Here is a 23,096-nt window from a genome sequence, read left to right as displayed (position 1 = left end):
CAGCGATAATACTACGTCTACATATAAATTCCTGTCAGTAAACGATAATAACTTTGAACATGTTGCCACCCTTCTAAAATGGTGTCAATTGAGTGCTCTGCAGATCAATGTAGATAAATCCAAAGAGTTACTTTTATATAGTAATGGCCTGCATACTTGTGAAGCTCTGTATCTTAATGATCAACTGATAGAGGTTGTAGTGTTTCACATATCTGGGAACATGTATAGACCAGAAGCTAAGCTTCACAGAGAATACCGTCTGGATCTTTAAAAAGTCAGGTCAGCGTCTGTTTATAATTAGAAAACTGAAAGGGTTTGGAGTGAATCAAGATGTTTTAGAGAAGGTGTACAAAAGTCTGGTAGAGAGTATTTTAACATTCATTATGACAGTCTGGTATGGTAAAGTGAGTGTGAACTGCAAAAGTGAGCTGGCCTGAATAGTCAACACTGCAGGTAAACTCATTGGTAGACAACAGACACAGCTCGGTAATGTATTTAACAAGGCAGTTAAGAGGAATGCTCAGGCCATCGTCAGTGATTCCTCTCACTCTTTATATCATCAATTTGAAAGGCTCCCTTCAGGCTGGCGCTTTAGAATGTCTATTGCTAGGAAAAATCTGTTTTAGGTCTTTTGTTCCCAGTGCAATAAGCTTACTAAATAACATAATGTAAATGTAACTTGCTGTTTTATTTTTTTAAACTGCAGTGCTGTAATAGCAGAATGCAATGCAGTTATGTTTGTATGGTATGCAATGTATGTTTTCTATGCACAAAGGTATGAATGTAGGCATACATGAAATATTTACTGTTTTTAACTAATGACTGTACGATTATGTTATATTGGAGGTGAAGGCAAAGACAGGTTTCCACTTTTGTGTGGACAATAAAGCTCTGTTCTATTCTATAATTCATTTAATCTGGGATCAAAATAATTGAAACCACATATGGTTATTTTTTCTTTTTCTTTATATCATGTTATGTTGGAGACCTTTGTTCCAAACCAATGTTGAAGGGACCAATCATCTTTCCTGTCAGTCCACTATCCGTTCCCTGTACTGAGGCTGTGGATTATCGTCCACGTATTTCCTTACAAACCAGCAGCTGATGCGCATCTTGAGATCTTCCTCTACTACAAAATTCAAGGCAGCCTGTGAATAAATCCAGTTCCACTAAAATTAAAAGATGGGAGGCATAAAGAAATATTTGCATTTCTATAGCAACTTTACAGCCCTCGGGATATCTCAAAGTGTTTTGCAGCCTTTTAACTACTTTTGCAGCGTAGTCGCTATCGTACTGTGGACAAAAGGCACTCAATTTGTGAATAAAGTGGCCAGCTAATTTGATTTAGTGATGTTGCTTTAGGAATGAATATTGGCCAGGACACAAAGAAGAACTTTCTCTTCTTCACAATATGGGGCAATTTACACCCACCCGAGGGGGCTTAAAGGATCTGTTTAATATCTCTAAATATACCAGTATATAATGACTACAGGGAATATAGGGAAAGAGGGGGCAATGTGGCAGTATTAGTGAAGAATGGGAAAACAGTGGTAGTTTTGAGGGATTTATATTTGTATTAGTAAATATTAGAAATAAGATATAGTTTTAAGTGCGTTTAATTTAGTGTCACTGTGTAAGGAAGGGTAAACCTATAGGCAGATTCCTGCTGGACAAAGGTGTTTATATGTGTGGGGGTTTTGTCTTCAATGCAAACTGTGCTTCTATTGTACTTAGAGGAGTTACGGCGTGACGAGTAAATACAATTTAGCAGAAGCATGAGGTCAATTCTTCGCATCCGGGGGATCCTTTTAAGGCAGGAAGACATTTGAGTTTGGTTTTTAGATGGATATTGCAATTGGAGATAAGTTAGTGAGAGAGAAGGCAGCTCCCACAGCTCTGCTATAAGTAGCTGGTTTAGAAGGCAAGAGCGAGAACACTTATCTCAGCTTTGCTAGAAGCTTTGCATGGCATAATGGTTAAGAAAACAAGTGTAGAGAATTAAAGTCCAGCTAGTTAAGTGAACTACAGAAATGAAGAGAAGTTTCCAAGAAGCCTGAGGTTAAAAGTACTAGAACAGAGAACTGTTCATTGAAGAGAGGCAGAGCTGAGAAGAGGGCTGAGACATCAAAAAGATATCTGAAGTGATTTTCAGTTTGTGAGAGTTTACTACAGCCCATGCACTGTGTGTTGAAATAGCTGTAAAAATTCAGTGCCTGGATCTCAAAGTTTGTATAAAAGCTTTTAAGATCAAATAAATCTTGAAGAGGGAGGAGTAAAACATGAAAGCCAAACTTTGATGGAAGCAGTTGAGAGAAAGCATTGTTTAAAGATTTGGTTTTTCGAAAGCTGAATTTAAAATCACTTGTGTGGAAGTCAGAGTTCAGTGAGACAAGGTGGCACACTGTATAAGAATCATTTGAGGGGATTTTGAGGAGAAATCCACTTGGGTTCAAAGTGGGAAGTGTGTTTGACGACAGCCAACCTGTACGTTTAAAGGGACTGAGTGTTGTTGAGACCATTATAGCCTGATATATACTTTGTAACCCGTGTTAACCTTATATTTGTGAAGCTAAGGGGGAATAAATGAGTATTAAAGCTACTATAACCTGCCCTGATCCTATTGGCTGGGACAGTTGTTTACCCCTGTAACTTGGGAAATATGAGCTCCCCACAATGAGAGGGTGGTGGGGCAATCATTAGCAGTACAGCTGTATATGTAAAGCTGGCCAGTGTGGTACTGGCTAGAGAGAGAACCAGTAGTGAACTCCGGGACCTGCGTACATATTCTTGTAAATAAAGTTACTTTCTGCTTGACTCTACAAACTTGTGTTCCTTCTTTCTGGCCCTCGGAAAACAGGCGATGAGGGTTAAAATTGGATAGCTGTCTACGCTGCTGAAGCCACCTTGGACTTTTTGTTGAATACAGGTTGGAAGTTTTTTTTTCTGTTGCACAATGCCTCTTTACAGACAGCTGGATGTATTTGACACTTCGCTGGAGAGTTGGAACCAGTACGCACAAAGAATGAGTTATTAATTCCAGGCGAATAACATCACCAAAAATGCTAACTGCCTGTGGCGCGCATACATTTGGAGTGATAAGAAGCCAAACGTAACCAGCAGCACCCTACAGTAAAATGTTTGATGAGCTTGTGACTTTGACGGGACAACATTTTAATCTAACCCCGTCTGTAATAGTCCAACGTTACTGATTTAACTGGTTTAACCTCTGCAGAGAGGAATCCTGGGGAATCCCTTGCCGAGTTCTTATCTGGGTTCCGCAGGATTGCGGAGTACTGTGAATATGGTGACACTTTGTCAGGAATGTTACAAGACCGGCTGATTGTGGCATCAACCACCCAAAGGAAACTGTTAGCCGAGCCGACACAGACTTTTCAACAGACCATTCACATAGCGTTGTTCAGAGAAAGCACAAAACGGGGAGTGCTGGAGTTACAGGGAATGGAGGTGCACGCCTTGGGGCGTACCCTTTCCATCCAAAAGCGCCTCCCCGTATCCCACCGTGCCTTGGACAGGGCGCCGTAAGGGCCCACGCCGGTAGCCATCAGAAGTTCCTTCCTGAAGAGAGCCTTCTCCAGAGCCCATGAATGTGGAGCCGTATAAGGGTAGGAATTGTGAGCACCGACCCCGGGACGGACACAATCGTGGCCTGTCAGAGGGCAGAAACTGGGGCCAACCCAGGGCCTGTATTTTTCATTTTGATGAGCCCAAGGATGATGCACCCGAGGATGAAGGCGGAGGACGAATGCCTGCAACTGCATTGCGTGGCAGCTCCCCAAGTGGCCCTTAATACGGTGACGATACGGATAAATGGTCACCCGCTTGAAATGGAGTCGGGCACCGGCACAGCGGTCTCCGTGGTTGGACAGAAGAAGATGTTTGACCGCATCAAGCGGACCCTTGCATTGTGTAATACACTGGCCAGTTTGGCCACCTATAGGGGAAACCGGTAGACACTGTTGGAACTATGATGCTCCCTGTCGCTTACGGATACCAGTCAGGGTGCCTCCCGCTCATTGTGGTGCGAGCCACAGGCAGGCCAATGCAACGTGAAGATTGTATTAATCGATTTAGAGAAGAATTATGACTGGGTACAGAGGGAGGCAGTCCTGAGATATTCTGAAATTTGTGAAGCCCCTGAGAAGTGCATATGACTATTACAGGACATGTGTAATAAGTGTCAGGCAAGAGTAAGAAGAAGTGTGGGAGAGAGTGAGAGTTTCAAAGTCAAAGCTGATCGACACTTTCCTCTTTCTCACTGTCATGGATGTTCTAATTGAGCAAGTGAGATGCAAAGTCCAATGGTCAATGATGTTTGCAGATGACATGGAGCTATTAGGTGAAGATGATGAGAACTTGGCCGATTTTCTGGAGAACTGGAGAAAAACACTCGAAGTACGAAGATCAGTAAACCAGTGACCCAATTTATGGACTGTGAGTTTGGACTTAGGGAAGAGGATCAGATTGAATAAAAATTATAGCTGAAGACTTGGAGAAAGTGAGTAGTTTCAAGTAACTGGGGGTCAGCAGTAACAGGAGATGGAAGAATTAAAATGGAAATTAATCAATAGGTTAGCCGTGGTTAGAGTAATTAGAAGACGTGCAGTGGAACAGAATTTGATAGAAAAGTATCACTGAAGCTGTAAGGGAGAACCCATTAGTCAGTTTTTAAATAGCCTTGTTATGTTGTGCAGAAACTTGGGCAGCATCAAGAAGAGAGGGACAGCAACTGGATACTACTGAAGTACTGATGCTGGTATTGAAGTGTTGAGTAACAAGAACAAAATCTTCAACCAACATATCAGGGGATTAGGGAAGATTGTGGGAGTATCAAAGAATCATAGAATTTACAATGCAGAAAGAAACCATTCGGCGCATCGAGTCTGCACCGGCCCTTGGGAAGAGCACCCTACCTAAGCCACACCTCCACCCTATCCCCACATCTCCATCCTATCCCCGTAACCCCACCCAACCCAACCTTTTTTGGACACTAAGGGCAATTTAGCACAGCCAATCCACCTAACCTCCACATCTTTGGACTGTGGAAGGAAACCGGAGCACCTGGAAGAAATCCACGCAGACACGGGGAGAACGTGCAGACTCCACACAGACAGTGACCAAAGCCGGGAATTGAACCTGGGACCCTGGAGCTGTGAAGCCACTGTGCTAACCACCGTGCTACCGTATCAAAGGAAGTAGCTGTGATGAAACTGAAACAGTATGGTCATCCATTATGGAGATGAGGCAAGTGATAGAGATGGGACTGCCAGGAAGAAGAAAAGGAAAGCGTCAGGGCAGGTGAAAAGATGAAGTAGCAAGGCACAGAAACAATGTGATTGGAAGAGGAATTGGTGACTGACAGGAGGAGACGGAGAAGAGTGATCAACCAGCATTGTGGTGACCCTAGGTAAAATGGGAGAAGTCGAAAGAAGAAATTGATTGTACTTTCTGATCTTCTGAGCCAGAACCCTTGCTTACTACTGTCCTTATGTCATCCTTCATTATCAGGCTATTCCAACCCTTTTTCCATTTTGGCTGTCTTTTCAAAATGTTCTGTACTCTGGAATATTTATCTTACAATCTTGCTACTATGTCTCTGTGATGATGATTATATCGGACCCATTTATCACTATTAATGCTGCTAGTTCAGCTAAGAATTAGACTAGCAACTAAGTGGAACTGTTACATAAGCTTAAAGTCTACAAAATTTAAGGCAATTATTGTCCTGGTTATTTGGCTTGCATTTTATGTAATGGCAACTTTGAACGGTCACATAGTGTACTTCTATAAATTTTATGAATAATAATGAATAAAGTATATCTTTGGAAAAATACATTGATCATTAAAATGACATGAACAGGCACAGAAAATAATCAAATAGGTCAATACGAATGCTGAATCGCTGGCCTTTGTATCTTGAGGTATAGAAAACAAGAGGGTAGAAATGATGCTCCAGCTATACAAAGCACTAATTAGTCGACAGATGGGTTACTGTGACCAGTTTGGAACCACGCCTTCAGAAGGATATTACGGCCTTATGATATGTGAGAGTACCTTTAAGAGTTGGGTGTTTTTTATAAAATAGCTGTAGTGGACGTACCTTTAAGAAATGGGTGTTTATTAGATAGCTGCAGTGATGCCAGAGAGTGGGTGGAGCTAGGCTGTCTGTCTGCTTTTACTTTCGCTTTGGACTTGCAGCTACAGAGTGAGTTCAGTTTCGTTTTGCAGACTTGGAGCTGCCTCCAGCAAGACAAGGTGAGATTCTGATTTCTTTCTGTATAAAAGGAATGTCTTCAGATCATTTGCTAATTTAACAGTGGTAACTGCTCTCAGTAGTGAATTTAAACCTGATCTCTGTGTTAAAAAGGGTCTTTTGTCTTATGGATATTAATAAGGAAAGATTAAGGTTTACTTATAGAATATTGTATCTGTGGGGAGGATTAGTGTTGATAGTTGTTAAGATGTTTACTGTGGGTTTATAAAGTGTTAACTGGTTTCATAAACATTGTTTTAATTTAAAAGTACTATAGAGTTCTGTTGCATCACACCTGCAGAGTGGGCCCGGGTGCTCCCGATAACCACAATCTATTAAAAGTTGTGGGTCAGGTGAACTCCATGATACACTTTGGGGTTCTCTAAACCCTGGCCCATAACACTTAGGAGAAATGTAGTGTAAGTTTACCAAAATGATACCTGGATTCCAAGGGTTAAATTATGAGGGGTGTTTAAACTAGGCTGGTTTGGCCTTGACTTTAGGTTAAAGGGGAGCGTTTTGATCAAAGTTTTCAAGCTATTTAGGGGAGCTAACAGGGGAGATAAAGAGGAACCACTTTTGCCATGTGGGAAGTATAAGGCTAGGAGGCTTCATCTACAATCTGAAGCTCGACTTTTCAGGAAGTAGGTGGTAGAAATATGGAACTCTATACTGCAAACTGCAATTGATACCAGATAAATGGTAAATTTTAAACTATGATTGATAAATGTTTGTTATCCAAAGGTATTAAGAGAAATGGGACAAAGGCAGGTATAAGGAGTTAAGTTACAGAACAGCTATGATCTCACGGAATAGTGGAACATGCTCAATGGCTTATCTATTCCATTTCCCATGCTTATCTGAAAGACAGCATTTCTGGCAGTGGAACACTCCTTTAATAGTACATTAGACCGTCAGCCTAGATTTAGTACTGAAGTCTCTGATTGGGACTTGAACATTAGAAGTGAGAATACTAGCACTGAGGCACGGGTGACTCAAGATTGCTGCTTCTCATCCTTGATCATCCCAGACATGTAAATTATTATATATTTTATACAAAATTAAAACATGTTATGGCAACATTCAATACCTGCGCTAGCAGTCCACCAACTCCTTTTCCCCTGAACGTAACTGGCACCGATGTGCTGTGCAGATCAATCATTTTTGTTCCAATGTATCTGTACTGTAAAACAGCTTCTTCTCTGGAATCTGTCAATACACAACTAGCATTATTTCAGTGGTAATTATGTGTAAAACATGATCCTGGATATAATTGCAGAACCGTCTCAGACATTGTTATAGCAGAAGCTTAATCAGTTTATATTTAAACCAATAGAGGGTTGGCAGATCTGAGTTATACTGCCAGTTCTATGACACTCTGTGGCCAGAAAAAAGATTTCTGGGCATACATTTAATTTTCATATTAATAAGCAGTTGGGTGGACTTTGTTAATATTATTAAAAAGATAATTCTTTGGACCAACCTCGCTCTTTGCTGCTCATTTTTCACCAGTCAGTTGTGCAGTGGCAAATCAAATCTAAAGTATTTGATGGCAACGAGGGGACTAAAATTAATTCCACTACTAAGTTTAGACAAGGAGTTGAATCCCAAATGTCTTTGTTCTAGACACACAAAACATCAGAGTGCATCTCTGTGCTGTATTTGTAATGATTTAGCGGCCTCGTCGCGGCCGACTTGGTGCCGGCACAAGGCCGCTGAATCTCGCAAGAGGCCTCTCAGAAGATTGATCTCGCAAGATTCAACTGATTCAGCATACACCGGGCATAATGGCATCTGGGGGGGCGGGTCTCCCGGGCCATTGGAGACCCCTGGGTGGTCAGAGCAAGGGGTGCCCTTGGCACTCCCCCGCACCAGGATACCTTGGCACTGCCAGCCCTGGCACCTTGCCACGGTCATTGTGGCATTGCCAGGGGTCAGGGCCAGATTGGGGCCATGCCCATATCACTTCATTGGGGATGAAGTGGATATGAAGTGTGGGGGGATGAAGGGTGGGTGTGAAGGGGCCTAATAAAGGTGGGGGATGAAGGGTGGAAGCCCTGAAAGGGAGTGGTACGAAAGGGAGGTTGGGGAGGCCTGAAAAGGGCCTCCATAGCGACCCCATAGCGGGATGTCCTCACTTGGGTAATGCCCGTGTGTGCAGGACATTGTCTGTGGGTGGAGAGGGCTGTGAGACCTTGAAGCTCACTTAGAGATCAGGGCACCATGTCAAAATGGTGGCCCTGACTCTGAGGAGCTGTCTAAGTTTGAACTAGACTGATGTGAAACTCCCCAAGGCCCCAAAAATGATAAAGTGTTGATGAATATCAGTGGCTTCTCACTCAAAAAGCCAGTGGGAAACACCCTGCCAAATTTGTCCAAAATGGCACTTAGAACGTTTTTGGTTGAATTCCACTCATTGTGAAACAAAATTTTAAAAGCAATTTTTTAACCAATATTCAGTAAATGTATTAATTATACAATCATAGAACCACAGAATACAGAAGAGGGCCATTCAGCTCATTGTGCCTATGTCAGTTCTCTGAGCTACCAATTAGTCCCACTCCCTGGCACTTTCCACTTAGAATAAAATACTTAACTGGAGGTTAGTTTATTTCAACAAATTGAGGGGTATCTGCCTCAGGTAAATCAGACTCAAAGATTAGTAACCAAAAAAGTAATGGAGCTACGGAAATACAATCGGGACACATTCCCACAAAGAGGAAATGGGAGAGCAACCAAAGCCAGAGTTCCCTGGATGACAAAGGCAGTGGCATAGCGATGTTGTCACTAGTCTAGTAAACCAGCGACCCAGGGTAATGCTCTGGAGACCCAGGTTCAAATTCCGCCACTGCAGATGGTGAAATTTGAATTCAATAAAATTCTGGAATTAAAACCATTGTCGATTGTTGTAAAAACCCCATCTGGTTCACGAATGTCATTTAGGGAAGGAAATCTTTGGCCTTACTTGTTCTGGCCTACATGGGGGGGAGGGGGCGGTTCTCAGAGACTCGCGCCGGGCCGGAGAATCGGTGCGACCGCGCCACGACGCTCCAACCCCGGCGCGCGATTCTCCGAGATGCAGATGGCTGCGGGCCGCTGGAATCGGCGGGGCCGCCGATTCTCCGGCCCAGATGGGCCGAGCGGCCGCGCGGATACGACAGAGTCCCGCCGGGGCCATTCACACCTGGTCGCTGCCGGCGGGAACTCTGCGCGAACGGTCGGGGGGTAGCCTGTGGTGGGGGGGCTCCTTCACCAGGGGGGACGACCTCCGATGGCGCCTGGCCCGCAATCGGGGCCCACCGATCGGCGGGCCGGCCCCTGAAAACTGACGCCATGTTGCGTCGGTGCAGGCACACTAAAGAAGTCCCCCACGCATGCGCAGGTTGGCGCAGCCCAACTGCGCATGCGCGGCGCCCATTTGGCGCCGGGAAAGGAGGTGTGAACCGCTCCAGCGCCATGCTGGCCCCCTGTGGGGAACAGAATAGGTCGTACCCGGGCCCGGTTCGCACCATCGTGAAACGCAACGGTGTTCACGACGGCGCGAACACTTGGGCTCCATTCGGGAGAATCGCCCCCGTGACTCCAGACCCACAGCAATGTGGTTGACACTTAATTGCCCCCTCAAGGGCAATTAGGGATGAACAATAAATGCTGGCCCAGCCTACCAGGCCCATGTCCCATGAATGAATGAAAAAATAAATAATGTTCAATCTGTATCTTCTGGTTACTCTTGGTCAGGTTGTGATGCATTTTAGGATGCCCTGAGAATTAGATACGGCATTATGTAAATATAAGTTCTTTCTTTCATCTTTCGCTACAAGTTAATGTGTCTATTAAAACATAATTTGTTTCCAAAGTTAGAACATTAGCTTGTTTAATTTAGTTTGGTCACTAGTGCATAAGGAATTTTATGTAAATATATGTGCTTTAGCAAATTGAGTTAAATACCTAAATATTGATTTGATTGGGAAAGTAAAATAATGAAATAATTGACAATTATGAAGCATTGTTGTCAAATTTGGTGATTGGTTCACTATAAATATAACTGGCAGTTTTTGCTTTAAACCTCTAGTCCAAATTCCAAATAACTCCCAAGATATAAAAAATGGTTTGTTCTCTTTAAGTCACTGAGTCAACCAGAAGACTCTTTGGAAGATGGAATGAGTCCGTTTGAAAGACTTAGAACAGAGAAAAATCTGTGAGAAATTTCCACGAAATTTAGATTAGCATAGGCTGACAATGACAAGGAATTTAAAAAAAAATAAACAGTGTGTGTATTTGTAAAGGATTAATTCTTGCAGTTGTGAACTTTTAAAGAGTTAAATAATATACTTTTCCGTAAATATATAACTATTGTATAGTTAAATAATGGCCACCCCTGGAGCTACGCCATCCTGCTCTGGCGCATTACAAAAATCATTACATACCCAGCAAGGACACTTCAACATCCAGACACCCACTCCCTCTAGCCTGAGTGACTCCCTCTGACTGGTACTGGGTCAGCAGCTCTGAAAGCTCTGCCCGACGTGCAACTCTTTGATTTTCAGCCTTACCCCACATAAGTTCAACCCTTCTGCCGGCCTGGATGGGAAACGGCCCTTAAGAGGCCAATAATTGGCCACTTAAGGGCCTCAATTGGAGCAAAGGCAAGCTTCAGTCTAAGGTCTTGCCTGTCCCAGCATACAATTGCTGCGTGGTCCGGGCGGGCACCTGGAGGGAATGCAGTCCCTTCAATTTCACCCCCCCCCCCCCTCGCTGGTGGGGGCACATAAAATTCTGGCCAATATTCTGGACTATCAGAATTACATTATGCACACAAATACAAACTTGATGGTTTTAAGGTTGAATCTCTTTGGCTTGAGTCGAGAGAGGACGTTGTTACATTGGGAACTATATGGGTGGGATTTACTGGCTGCTCACGCCGACGGGATATTCCAGTCCCACCGACGGCGCATGGGTTTCCCGGCGACGAGGAGTGCAGTCAACGGGTAATCCCATTCACAACAGGGGGACCAGAATATCCTGCAGGTGTGCCATGTTAGAGGTGAAAATAGTCACACGAAGGCCTGAGGATAAGTATAAAGAAGCAGTTTATTATTTCAGATCTGGGAGAAAGATTTGGAGACTACGCAGTCTCACAATCCTCGTTCTCACTTGAGCTAAGGTTCGCGTTGGGTTAATATAGATTCAAAGGGAATTAGTTGTATTCTCATTTACATACAATCAATTAACTATATTCGCGTCACAATCCATTACATGCAGTCAATCAATTTTCTTAGCATCCCAGTTATAACATATATGGTTAAAGTGGATGTTGTCTTACCCGTGGCAGGTTGCGCAGTAAATCCCGCCCTCTATTTTTAAAAAATCAGCACAGTGTGAAGGAGAAAGGTGAGTAAACTTGTTGGAAGGTTTCAAAGGCAGTAACAAAAATAGAGCAACAATACTTGGATACTTCAATTATCCCAATACAGACCGGGCTAAAACAGTGCAGAATGTAGGGAAGGAGAGAAATTTCTGAAATGTGCACAGAAGAACTTTCATGATCGAAACGTCTCTAATCCAGAATGAAAGGAAGCCATGTTGGATCTGGTTCTAGGAAATGACATTGGACAAGTAGAGTGCATTACTGTCAGAGATCATCTAGCAAATGGTGACCACAACATACAATTAGGTTTATAGTAATTATGAAAATAATCTAGAAAATATCAAAGGCAAAAATGCTCAACTTGGGAACAGTTGATTTTCTTGGGATACATGGCTTGCGCTATGCCCCTGGAGGGTCCCGATTGTTGTTTTCTGAAGAAAAGCTGAGATAAATCATTAAACTCCTCATTTAATTGTGGCAGTTGCAGTGGGCTGGGGTGGGGCCCAGCTTGCAGTGGCATTGTTGCTGGTGAGCGGGCTCTCGCTTCGGTGGTGCTGTGTGCATTCAGATGTTAGCGGCCATTGAAAATGTTGTTCTGGAAGAGAAACTCAGCTCGGCGGTCATTAGAGCTCACTTTGAAGATTTACGTGTTCTCCTTAGGAGAATGGTGGGGTACATGAGAGTCCTTGCATTCAAAAAGCACTCTCCTGGTATGGGACCACCTTCCAGTCATCGGAATCCTGCTTCATGGTGGGTCATCTATCCTGACGGATTCAGGAGTTGGGGCTGAGCAAGGTGTTTGTGAATCCGGTCCCTGGTGAGGATTGGGAGGCAAGTTCCTGATTGAGTATGAAAATTAGCTGCTATGTTTCAGTAATCTTGATTTGGAGGTTGGGTTCATCAGGTTCAATGGAGCACGATGTATCTAGTCTCCGAGGTCAGGGGTTGGTTGGGCCCTCCAATCATTGGTCCAATATTATGCTATTCTCGATGCTCGGCGTAAGGGGTTGGAGGTGGCCGAGTCATCTCCCAGGACGGGGCCTAGGAAAAGGGTCCCCTGGACGTCGGGAGCGATAGCTTGATGGAAGTGAAGGTGCTTCGTTCGTTGGAATCCTTGAGAGATCCTGAGTGTTCAATGATAATGCCTTAGCCTCAGCTTTCTCATACATGGTGTTATTATCCTGTAATTCTTCTATAATCCTGGATGTTACTCGCTTGTGATTATGCTATTATTTATTGTTGTCTTTTCTCCTGCAAGGGTGTGTGAGATGACACACAGGGGTGTGTGTAGTCCATTATCCTATACGAGCAAAATCATATTGAACCGATTATGTGAAATGTGGTCTGTGCAGTTTTACTCCTTTTTGCCATTAAGTGTTAAAATCCTGGTGGTTATGGGAGGGGAATGCTGCCTGTGTCGTCTCCGGCAACTCCCCCTTCTCCAGCACTTCATTAAACGCCCCCAACAGGTGAAGTGCCAGGTCCGTTGCAAATTCCTTCTAAAATTCCGCTGGGTACTCATCCGGCCCTGGGGCATTCCTCGACTTCATACCCCTGATACTATCCAGCATCTCCCTTAGACTTAGGTGCTTCTCCAACGCCTGACTCTGCTTCCTCCACTTGGGGAAACTCCAGCTCGTCTGGAAACTGCCCCATGTCCGCCCCGCCTCCCTCCAGGTCCGCCTTGTAGTCCCTGGTAGTACTCTTTAACCACCTTGTTTATCTTCCCCGGCTCCAACACCACATCTCCAGCCCCAGTCCATATCTTCAATATTTCCCTGGACGCGGCCTGTCTCCACAATGCAGTTGTCCTACCACCCGTCTTGCCCAATGCAGTTGCCCTACTGCCCTTCCCGTTCGGTCAACCTGTCAAAATGCCCCTGCAACTTTTTTCTCCTCGCCAATCCCTCCACGGTGGGCACCCTTGAATACTCCCTGTTCACCTCCATTATCTCGTTCACTAGACGGTCATATTCCTCCTTTCTTTCCCTATCCGCACGAGCCTTAAACAAAATAATTTCCCCCCAGATCACTGCCTTCAGTGCTTCCCAAAAAATGGCCGCCGACACCTTCCCATTCTGATTCAATTCTACATACTCCTGAACCGCTGCCCACACCTTATCACAAAAACCTCCATCCACCAACAACCCAAATCAAATCAGCCTCTGCCCTCGAGATCTAAACCGAATCTCCAGCCAACAGGGCACATGGTCCAAGATAACTATTCCTGCATTCTCTGCTCACTCCACCCCAACCAAAATCTACTGGCTCACTACAAAGTAATCAATCCTCAAAGGCACCTTATAGACATGTGAAAAGAAGGAATACTCCCTTCTCCCTGGGTTCTGAAAGCACCATGGATCCACCATACCCATCCTCTCCATAAACCCACCCAGCTCCCTTGTCATTCGTACCCTCCCCATCGACCTGGATCTCAACCTATCCACCCTCGGCTCTAGGACACAATTGAAATCTCCTCCCTTGATCAACTGGTGCATAGCCAAATCCGGGATCGTTGCCAGCAACCCCCTCACAAAACCCACATCATCGCAATTTGGGGCATACACATTTACCAACACGACCGGCGCCCCTTCCAATACCCCACTCACAATCACATTTCTCCCACCCGGATCACTCACCACCTATGTACTCTCAAATCCTATTTTTCTGCTGATTAAAATCGCCACTCCTCTCAATTTCGAATCAAATCCAGAGTGGAAAATCTGCCTTAACCTAACCTGGTCCTTCACGCGGAGGTGTGTCTCCTACAGAAAGACCACCACCGCTTTCAAGCTCCTAAGGTGTGCAAACACCCGCAACCTTTTAACTGGCCCACTGAGTCCACGTTCCATGTTACCAGCCTTACCGAAGGCTTACACCTCCAATCCCCTCTACCATCTGTCATCTTCCCCACTGAACTCCAGCCCCCTTAATTCCACCCTATACCTACCCCATCCAAGATGGCCCCCTTCTCTGCCCCTGACCATGTCATCTCTCATCCTCTGGCATGTCGCAACAACTTCCCCGCAACAACTCTCCCCCCCACTACCTCACTTCAGTTTACCAGCATTACTTGCGAGCGTGGCAACCCCTGCTCAAAGGGACCTCCCAATGTCCTCTCCTCCCCCTCCAACTGCTCTTCAGCTCAAGGAAGAAGGCTCCCTGCTGACCTTACCCTCCCCCTCCCAAACAAAGACTCCTCCAGAACTCAAGGCCGTCTCCCCAAAAGCAATCAAACAAATGTTAAATACAAACAGTCCCATAAAACAGGAGGGGGGGGATGGGAACATCCTTCCCCACATAAACGTTTCACCCCTACCACCCTTTACAATCCCAACAGCAAACCCAGAAAAGGACTCCCTCCAAACCATAGGGGACAAAAATCCCCCAATCCCTACCCCCACTAAAAACATGCTCCCAACCATTAAGTGTCAGCATCCCGGATCACAAGCATTGTCCACTCAGTTCTCCCCGAGTTTATGGTCCCTAATGAAGTCTTCGGGCGCTTCTGGGATCTCAAAATAATACTCCCAGCCCTCGAATGTCCCCCATAATTTTGCCGGATGAAGCACCCCGAATCTGATCCGCCGCCAGTACAGCAACACCTTGGCCTTGTTGAAGCATGCCCACCGCTTCGCCAACTCAGCTCTGATGTCCTGATAAATTCGAAACATATTCCCCTCAGTCGCAGGTACTCTTCCCCTGGCCCAATGCAAATCTTCTCTTTCTCTGCAAATTTGTGGAGTCTCACAATCACCACACACAGCGGCTCCCAAGCTCTAGGCTTCTGCCTCAGGGACCTATGCACTTGAAAATGAAAATCCACTTCAGTGAGCTTATCTAGCAGCCCTTCCGCCATCAGCCCCGCCAGCATCTTTGAGATGTACCTTGTGACACTCACACCTTGCACTCCTTCAGGCAGGCCCACTATTCACAGGTTCTGCTACCTCCAGGTATTCTCCTGCTCCTCCACCTTTGCCCTCAAATGTTTCACAAAGGTCTCCTAGGAGCCCGACCTCCGCCTCCAAAGCCACCACACAATTGCTGTGGCCCGAGATCACTCCTTCGACCTCCCGAATCTGCGACCTCCAAACACTTCTCTATCCATTCCATCAAACTTTTCAGGGGTGCCACAGCTCCTTTAATGGCCTTTGAGCGATCCTCCCTCATTTCCTTCCTCTGTTGGCAGAATTCCTCCTTAATAAAAGCCATCAACTGCTCCATCTGGGGCTTTCCACCTTGCACCAGCCATTCCCCCTCAGTCATCGTTACACTGGCTGCTGCACCACAGGTTTCCTCCAACTCTTTGGCCAGGTCTCTCACCATCTTCTGCCGGGTTTGGTAACCAGCGGACATACCACTGCCAGGGGAAACTACTCCTCCGATCTACATCTAAACCTTTTCCTCAAAATTCCACCCAATATCGGGTAAAAAGAGCTCTTTTCTTTGCCTTCAAGCAGGAACTGCCCTGTGTGCGACCACTCACACAATGGCCAATATCAATATCACCTGACCTTTTAGAAATGTATCGTTTGCCAAGCTTCTAAAAGACTCCAAGCGAATTGCAAATAAGATATACCCAGCCATTTAAAATTCAATGTGCATTTCCACAACGATAAGCAGACACCCATTGACAATGGTTTCTCGGTGAATAGCTCTTTCCTATCTCACCAAACCTGGAAGAGTGGGAGCCATTCAATTTAATGGCTGAGACACTTTAAAAGGTTAATTACCTCGGCCAAAAGACAATGGAAGCGACAATGCCCAACAACTGGACTAACCCAATACATAACATGGATTCAAAAGTTTGGGAAAGCAGCCATTTTGAATTATATAAAGTCTGGTTCAGAACAGCCATTTTGAGCAAAAGTCCGAGGAAGAAATCCGAGACATCATCCAAAAGCAAAAAGGAAGGCATTTAGAAATCAACTGCTGTTCTGTTGAGAGTCCAGGCAATTTACAAGTGCCAAAACTGCAGAACTAGTGCAGAACTCTCTCTCCTCCCAATAACCTGCTAACCTGCTGACTCCACCTACAAAGTTAATCTCTAGCTATTCAACTACAGACACCACCATCGCTGCTAAGTACAGTTCTTCAACTTCACCCCTCCGCTCCAGACAGCCAACACTTTTGCAAGTTACATCCTGCAACTATATCTCAAAGGGTGTGAATTTCACTTTCACAAGTATATTTTCTTCTAATTTACATTTACTATTTGTATGTATTTAATTAATAATGTTCATTTAAAGTACCTTGCAGCAGTGTTTTGTAATAAACCTTTTTCTTGTTTAAGACTAAAGTTTTGCTGCTTTTTTAAAATTAAATCACTCACAAATTAAGAGGGCTACACAGGCTCACACACAAATTATTAGTTCATGGCTAATGCCTTTAACATAGTGGTTTTGAGTCATGATAAATCAATGATGTTTTGAGTCCTGTGAATCCCAATTGTTACATTTACTCGCTTTTGCTTTGTTTACGCCTTTATAGTTTTGTCAATACAATATAGAACCATAGAAAATTTATGGTACAGAAAAAGGATCATTCACCCTATCATGTCTGCGTCAGCTGAAAAAACTAACCGTCCATTCTAATTCCACCCGTAGATGTGTAATTGTGAAATATGTAAAGGTTAATTGTACAGCATGTAATAAGCCATGTTAAAATGTTTACGATGGTAAGAAATTGCAACTTTTCAGAACTGTTGCGAAGAAAACTTTACTACAAGTAGAGCTTTTTCCCAAAAGGGGTCCGTGGCTTCAAAAAGGTTGTATTTTCTGAGACAGACCCCAATTGAAAATGGCAATGGAAAAGAAAACTGACTCTTCCAGTTTAAGGACATCAGGACTGAAATTGGAAGCCAAATTCTCTGGGGAGACAAACTGGTAGAAACCTATAAAAGGACAAAGAACCATCAGAGCTCAGATGATGACTCCAGTGGTGTGGTCAGTACAGGTAGATTGAAGAAGCTGGAGGTTAAATCGAGACACCGAGAATAGACGATTATACAGTTGCTCCAGCAGTTTCTGTTACTTGAAAATAACCTTGATAGATCTACACCATCCAGATTGTTGTAAGCAGAGTTGAGGAGCTCCTGCAGGCGTGTGCCATTTTTGGTGAAGGCTGTGCAACTCGGGTTGGCTGTCCGCTGCTGTTGGCTGGGGATCAGGCTAAATCCTAGAAGAGAAACTGAAATCCTTTGTGAGGAAGACAAAGTTTGGAATAACTTTGTGACTGAGATTCATGACATTTATGCTCAGTGGGCTGCCAGGCCAATTTGTATTTGCCATTTACTGTGCAACTTAGATAATAATCAACTGCAGTTTTCCTGTAAGTTCGTGCATAGCTTATGTCAAATCTGGATTTCAGAGTACAAGTGGTTATCCAAAAGAGTATCAAATGTTTGCTTTGTTTGACTCCTGTATGGTAAAAATTCATTGTTTTAAATTAAGGAACCTTTTGGCTTCATTCTTTCAATAAATGACCGGAATTTCAGATTTCTTCTTCAAAACTTACTGTTCTTGACAAGATCATAACACCAACACCATAAAAGCATTGTTCTTCCTTTCAGGTATTGAGCATCACAAGCTCCAACAACCTATGTTTGCCAATGCCCCTCCAGATCTTCCTTCCCCTCACTTGTCACTGACCTTTCTTTTCTTCTAATCTCACCTCTTACCTTGTATTCATGATACTCCCATGCTTTCTCCTTTCTGGCCCTGAACTATCTGTCCTTAGCAAAAGAGTCCGTTTTATTCTTTTACTCCCCCAATTCAATGAATAGAGCTCAGTGCAACATTGAGTTCTTCTTCACTCACCTTCACCACCACGCCCACTGTTTGGCCACAGGATCTTCCCCGCCGCACAATGGACATTTTTACCCAATTCCAATATTCTCACTCCGCGCGGACCCTGCTCTCTGGCTCATCATCTTGATGGTGTGGAAAGATCTCATCAACCATACTCAACTTCTCTGTTCCCTTCATTCTCTCTAACCGGTCTCTCTGTGAACAGCTCTCGCAGATTCAACCCATTCTGACGGAAGGCCATCAACCTGAAACATTAACTCTGTTCCTGCTTCCAGTCCTGCTGAGTTTTTACAGCACTTTGTTTTTATTTTGAATATTTCTTTTCATTATATCTCCTTCCTCTGCACCAGCTTTTGTGGCATTTATCTGTACCATGGCGAGAGTTTGAATGGCACATTATATTGGTAAAAGAGTGAAGTATTAGACTGGAGCAGACGTGCTGAAACTCTGTGCACACTGGTAATTGCAATGCACTGGAAATATGTATTTTGCAGGTGTCATGGTCTGGTATAGTCTAGTAGAGGCAGCTTTTTAGCAACTTCTGGTGCAATGATGCTCTGTAGTGTGGACAGTTCAGAATCTTCTGTGCAGAGAACACAAGAATAAACACAAAGTTACTGGAGAGTAATGTTAAGAGTCCGTGGTATCATCCATATTTAAACACTGTAATATTTCTAACAACTTCTGTAAAGGCAGCCAGGACTTCTCTGGACTCCAACTCTTGTGTGACTATTCTTAAGAACTTAAGCACAAATAGGCTCCTTGGCCATTTGTGACCGAGTTATCATTCAATTAAAACATAGCTATGACTGGCCTGTGCACCAACCCCATCTATATCCCCCGCATAACAAAAATAATCTGTTGATTTCAGTCTTGAAAGCTCCAGCTAACCCAGAATCTTTTTGATACGGGGAGGGAATTCTATATTTCCACTATCCTTTTGTGGGAAAAGTGAATTCCGAAATAGCCTACCTCTAATTTTAAGATGATGAAACTTCAATTTCAATATCCTCCCACCCATCAGGAATAGTTTGTCTGTATTTATCTTACTGAATCATTTTAACATTTTGAACACCTCGCTCAGATCGTCCCTCAATCTTCCGTACTCAAAAGAAAACAAGCTACACTTTTGGAACCTATCCTCATAATTTGGCCCTCAAAGTGCATGGGAAAGCGTAGCAGAGGGAAGATACTTACTGGACTCACTGGCAGACGACCCATATCATCTGGCATTCCCCAAGAACTTCTTGTATGCAGGTATCTTGATGGTTGTGGTTTATGACCTGTACAACTGGCAGCCCCGCTTGCTATGGAACCTTGTCCTGAACTCCCAGCACATTCTTTCACTAGGGACCCATCTCCAGATTTTCTTTCTGCCACTCAAGACTTGAAGATGGAGGAAAAAGGAGGAAAAGGCATGCAGGAGGCAATTCTTCTGGAAACAAATACCCAGGAGCCCTCTTAATGCTTTTTCAGCCATGACTTCTGAAGTATATGATGAATCCACAAAATATTTTAGTCATTTTTTAATAGTTCAAGCGATAAAGGTGTGATAGCCACTGGGCTGCTGGGATTGGTTTAATTCCCAAATTGGGTTGCATTAGCACGCAGCGAGAGGAATATGTTTGGAAAACAAAAAAAAATGTTACTGAGCAAACCACCTGTACCCCGAAATTCATCCCAATGAATGACAGCCAAGACAAAGGTCAAGTAAGTCTTGTTAAGTGATGTCTTGACAGTGAAGGTGAGAATAAACGCATGCGCATTACCGTCAGCTCCCTCGGGAGGCCGGCTGTGCGTCTGCGCAACAGATGCCTCGTGATTTATGCAATGGCCCGCGAACAGGGCGACCCCGCTAAAGGATGCAATCATTCACCGAGGAGCTCGGCCTAGTCGCACTCTTCTTGCTTCTCCTTGTATCGGAGACGCTCCCAGCCCAGACTACTTACCACCCAGCCTAACTGAAAACTGCTGCTTTGTTCGGTCGTGTGTGACGGTTTGGTCAGCAGAGGTGTGAGCGGAACTAGCCCCCGAGCGGTAACTACTCATTTTGGGGAAAGTCACCATCAACAGGTTAGCGACAGCCTTCAGAGACATGGCCGCCTGGAACCTTCCACGGCGCGAGAAGCCCGGATGTGGTGTCCCCTGTGGGAGCGCGTGGTAACTGCGAGCCCACATATCCAAACCCTCAAACTGAACCTTAGCCCAAACATTAAACCATCTCTCAAATTCAACCTTTACCCAGACTCAACACCATCCCGCAAGTTCAACCCTAACCCAACACCATCCCTCAAACTCAACCCTAGCCCAACACAACCCTCATTCAACCCTAACTCAGAACCATAATAAGAAGTCTTATAACACCAGGTTAAAGTCCCAACAGGTTTGTTTCAAATCACTAGCTTTTGGAGCACTGCTCCTTCCTCAGTGCTCCGAAAGCTAGTGATTTGAAACAAACCTGTTGGACTTTAACCTGGTGTTATAAGACATCTTACTATGCTCACCCCAGTCCAATGACAGAACCACGGTAGCCTTGTGGATAGCACAATTGCTTCACAGCTCCAGGGTCCCAGGTTCGATTCCGGCTTGGGTCACTGTCTGTGCAGAGTCTGCACATCCTCCCCGTGTGTGCGTGGGTTTCCTCCCACAGTCCAAATACGTGCAGGTTAGGTGGATTGGCCATGATAAATTGCCCTTAGTGTTGGGTGGGGTTACTGGGTTATGGGAATAGGGTGGAGGTGTTGACCTTGGGTAGGGTGCTCTTTCCAGAGCCGTGCAGACTCGATGGGCCGAATGGCCTCCTTCTGCACTGGAAATTCTATGAAGAACCTATCTATCGCTGTCTCAGTGATTTGGCCTCCACAGCCTTCTGCGGCAAAGAGTTCCACAGATTCACCACCCTCTGGCAGAAGAAATTCATCCTCATCTCTGCTTTAAAGGATCGTCCCTTTAGTCTGAGATTGTGTCACCTGGTTCTAGTTTTTCCTACAAGTGGAAACATCCTCTCCACGTCCACTCTATCCAGGCCTTGCAGTATCCTGTAATTTCAATAAGACCCAGACAATGTCATAATATACACCAGTATATTATGGTGCAGACACACACACACACACTGATGGACATGCAGTGGGACCAATCAGCATACACAACACCGCAGCCAATCACCAGTGAGAGTACACGCACCATAAAGACGGGACAGAAGAGTTCCCGCTCATTCTAGTAGCAGCCAGCTCGGAGCACAGAGCTCACAGCCTGCAACACAGACATTCACCATGTGCTGAGTGCATCACCTGGTTAGGACTAGGCAAGGGTCAACAGTTAAAGCTGGTATTGCATTTACCCACAGTTCAAGTATGTCAATACAGTTAACCTTATAATAAAATAGAGTTGCACCACTTCAAGTGTTGGTGACCTGTTTGTGATCCAGACACCCAACACATCAGGCCATTCCTCAAATACAACCCTCTTTTTTTTAATTTAAATATTTTAATTCAAATTTTTGCATATTTTCTACAAACCTCCCCCTTACAGAAAAAGAGAAACAAAGAACACATAAATAAACATCTTACAACTACATCACAAATTCCCCCTATTAAGCAATAATAAACACAGTAGTAAACACAAAGTACACCCCACTCCTCTCCTCCCCCCCCCCCCCCCCCCCCCCCCGGTTGCTGCTGCTGACCACCACCTAACGCTCCGCTAGAAAGTCTAGGAACGGTTGCCACCGCCTGAAGAACCCTTGCACAGACCCTCTCAAGGCAAATTTTACCCTCTCCAATTTAATGAATTCTGCCATGTCGTTGACCCAGGCTTCCACGCTTGGGGGGCCTCGCATCTTTCCACTGTAGCAGAATCCTCCACCGGGCTACCAGGGAGGCAAAGGCCAGAATACCGTCCTCTTTCGCCTCCTGCACTCCCGGCTGGTCCGATACCCCAAATAGTGCTAACCCCCCAGCTCCGCTTAACCCGGGTGTTCACCACCTTAGACACCGTCCTCGCAACGCCCCTCCAGAACCCATCCAGCGCCAGGCATGCCCAGAACATATGGGCGTGATTTGCTGGGCTCCCCAAGCACCTCACATACCTGTCTTCCACCCCAAAGAACCTGCTCAGCCTCACCCCTGTCATATGCGCTCTGTGAAGAACCTTAAATTGTATCAGGCTAAGCCTGGCGCAAGAGGAGGAAGAATTAACCCAACCCAGGGCATCCGCCCACGTACCCTCGTCTGTCTCCTCCCCAAGCTCCTCCTCCCATTTACCCTTTAGCTCCTCCACCGAGGTCTCCTCCTTATTCTCCTGGTAGATCGCCGAGACCTTGCCTTCTCCAACCCACACTCCCGAGAGCATCCTATCCTGGATCCTACGTGCTGGAAGCAGCGGGAACTCCCTCGCCTGCCGTCTTACAAACGCCCTTACCTGCATGTACCTGAAGGCATTTCCGGGGGGAAGCCCAAATTTTTCCTCCAGCGCCCCAAGGCTCGCAAACATCCCGGGCGCAATTCTCCGCTCCCACGATGAAGTGCCCACGCCGTTGTGAACGCCGTCGAGGTTCACGACGGCGCGAAAAGGCCCCGATCTCGACCGATTCAGGGCCCGAAAATGGGCTAGGATCGGGGCGGCAAGAAACTCGGGGGGGGGGGGGGGG

At 45.1% G+C, this 23,096-nt stretch overlaps 1 protein-coding gene across 1 annotated transcript; it reads right to left on the bottom strand.

The window, feature by feature from the left end:
- Nucleotides 1–339: 339 nt before the first annotated feature.
- LOC140395383 (protein NATD1-like) lies at nt 340–20,559 on the bottom strand. Its single transcript, XM_072483078.1, has 3 exons — nt 20,398–20,559; nt 7,362–7,480; nt 340–1,148 (listed from the first exon to the last, which is right to left on the bottom strand). The coding sequence occupies exons 1-3, from the start codon at nt 20,543–20,545 to the stop codon at nt 1,032–1,034; spliced, it is 384 nt and encodes a 127-aa protein (XP_072339179.1). The 5' UTR covers nt 20,546–20,559; the 3' UTR covers nt 340–1,031.
- Nucleotides 20,560–23,096: the final 2,537 nt, after the last annotated feature.

The sequence above is a fragment of the Scyliorhinus torazame genome, chromosome 18 (assembly GCF_047496885.1).
Source record: "Scyliorhinus torazame isolate Kashiwa2021f chromosome 18, sScyTor2.1, whole genome shotgun sequence".
Taxonomy (NCBI): domain Eukaryota; kingdom Metazoa; phylum Chordata; class Chondrichthyes; order Carcharhiniformes; family Scyliorhinidae; genus Scyliorhinus; species Scyliorhinus torazame.
This window is presented reverse-complemented; position numbering and strand designations above follow the sequence as displayed.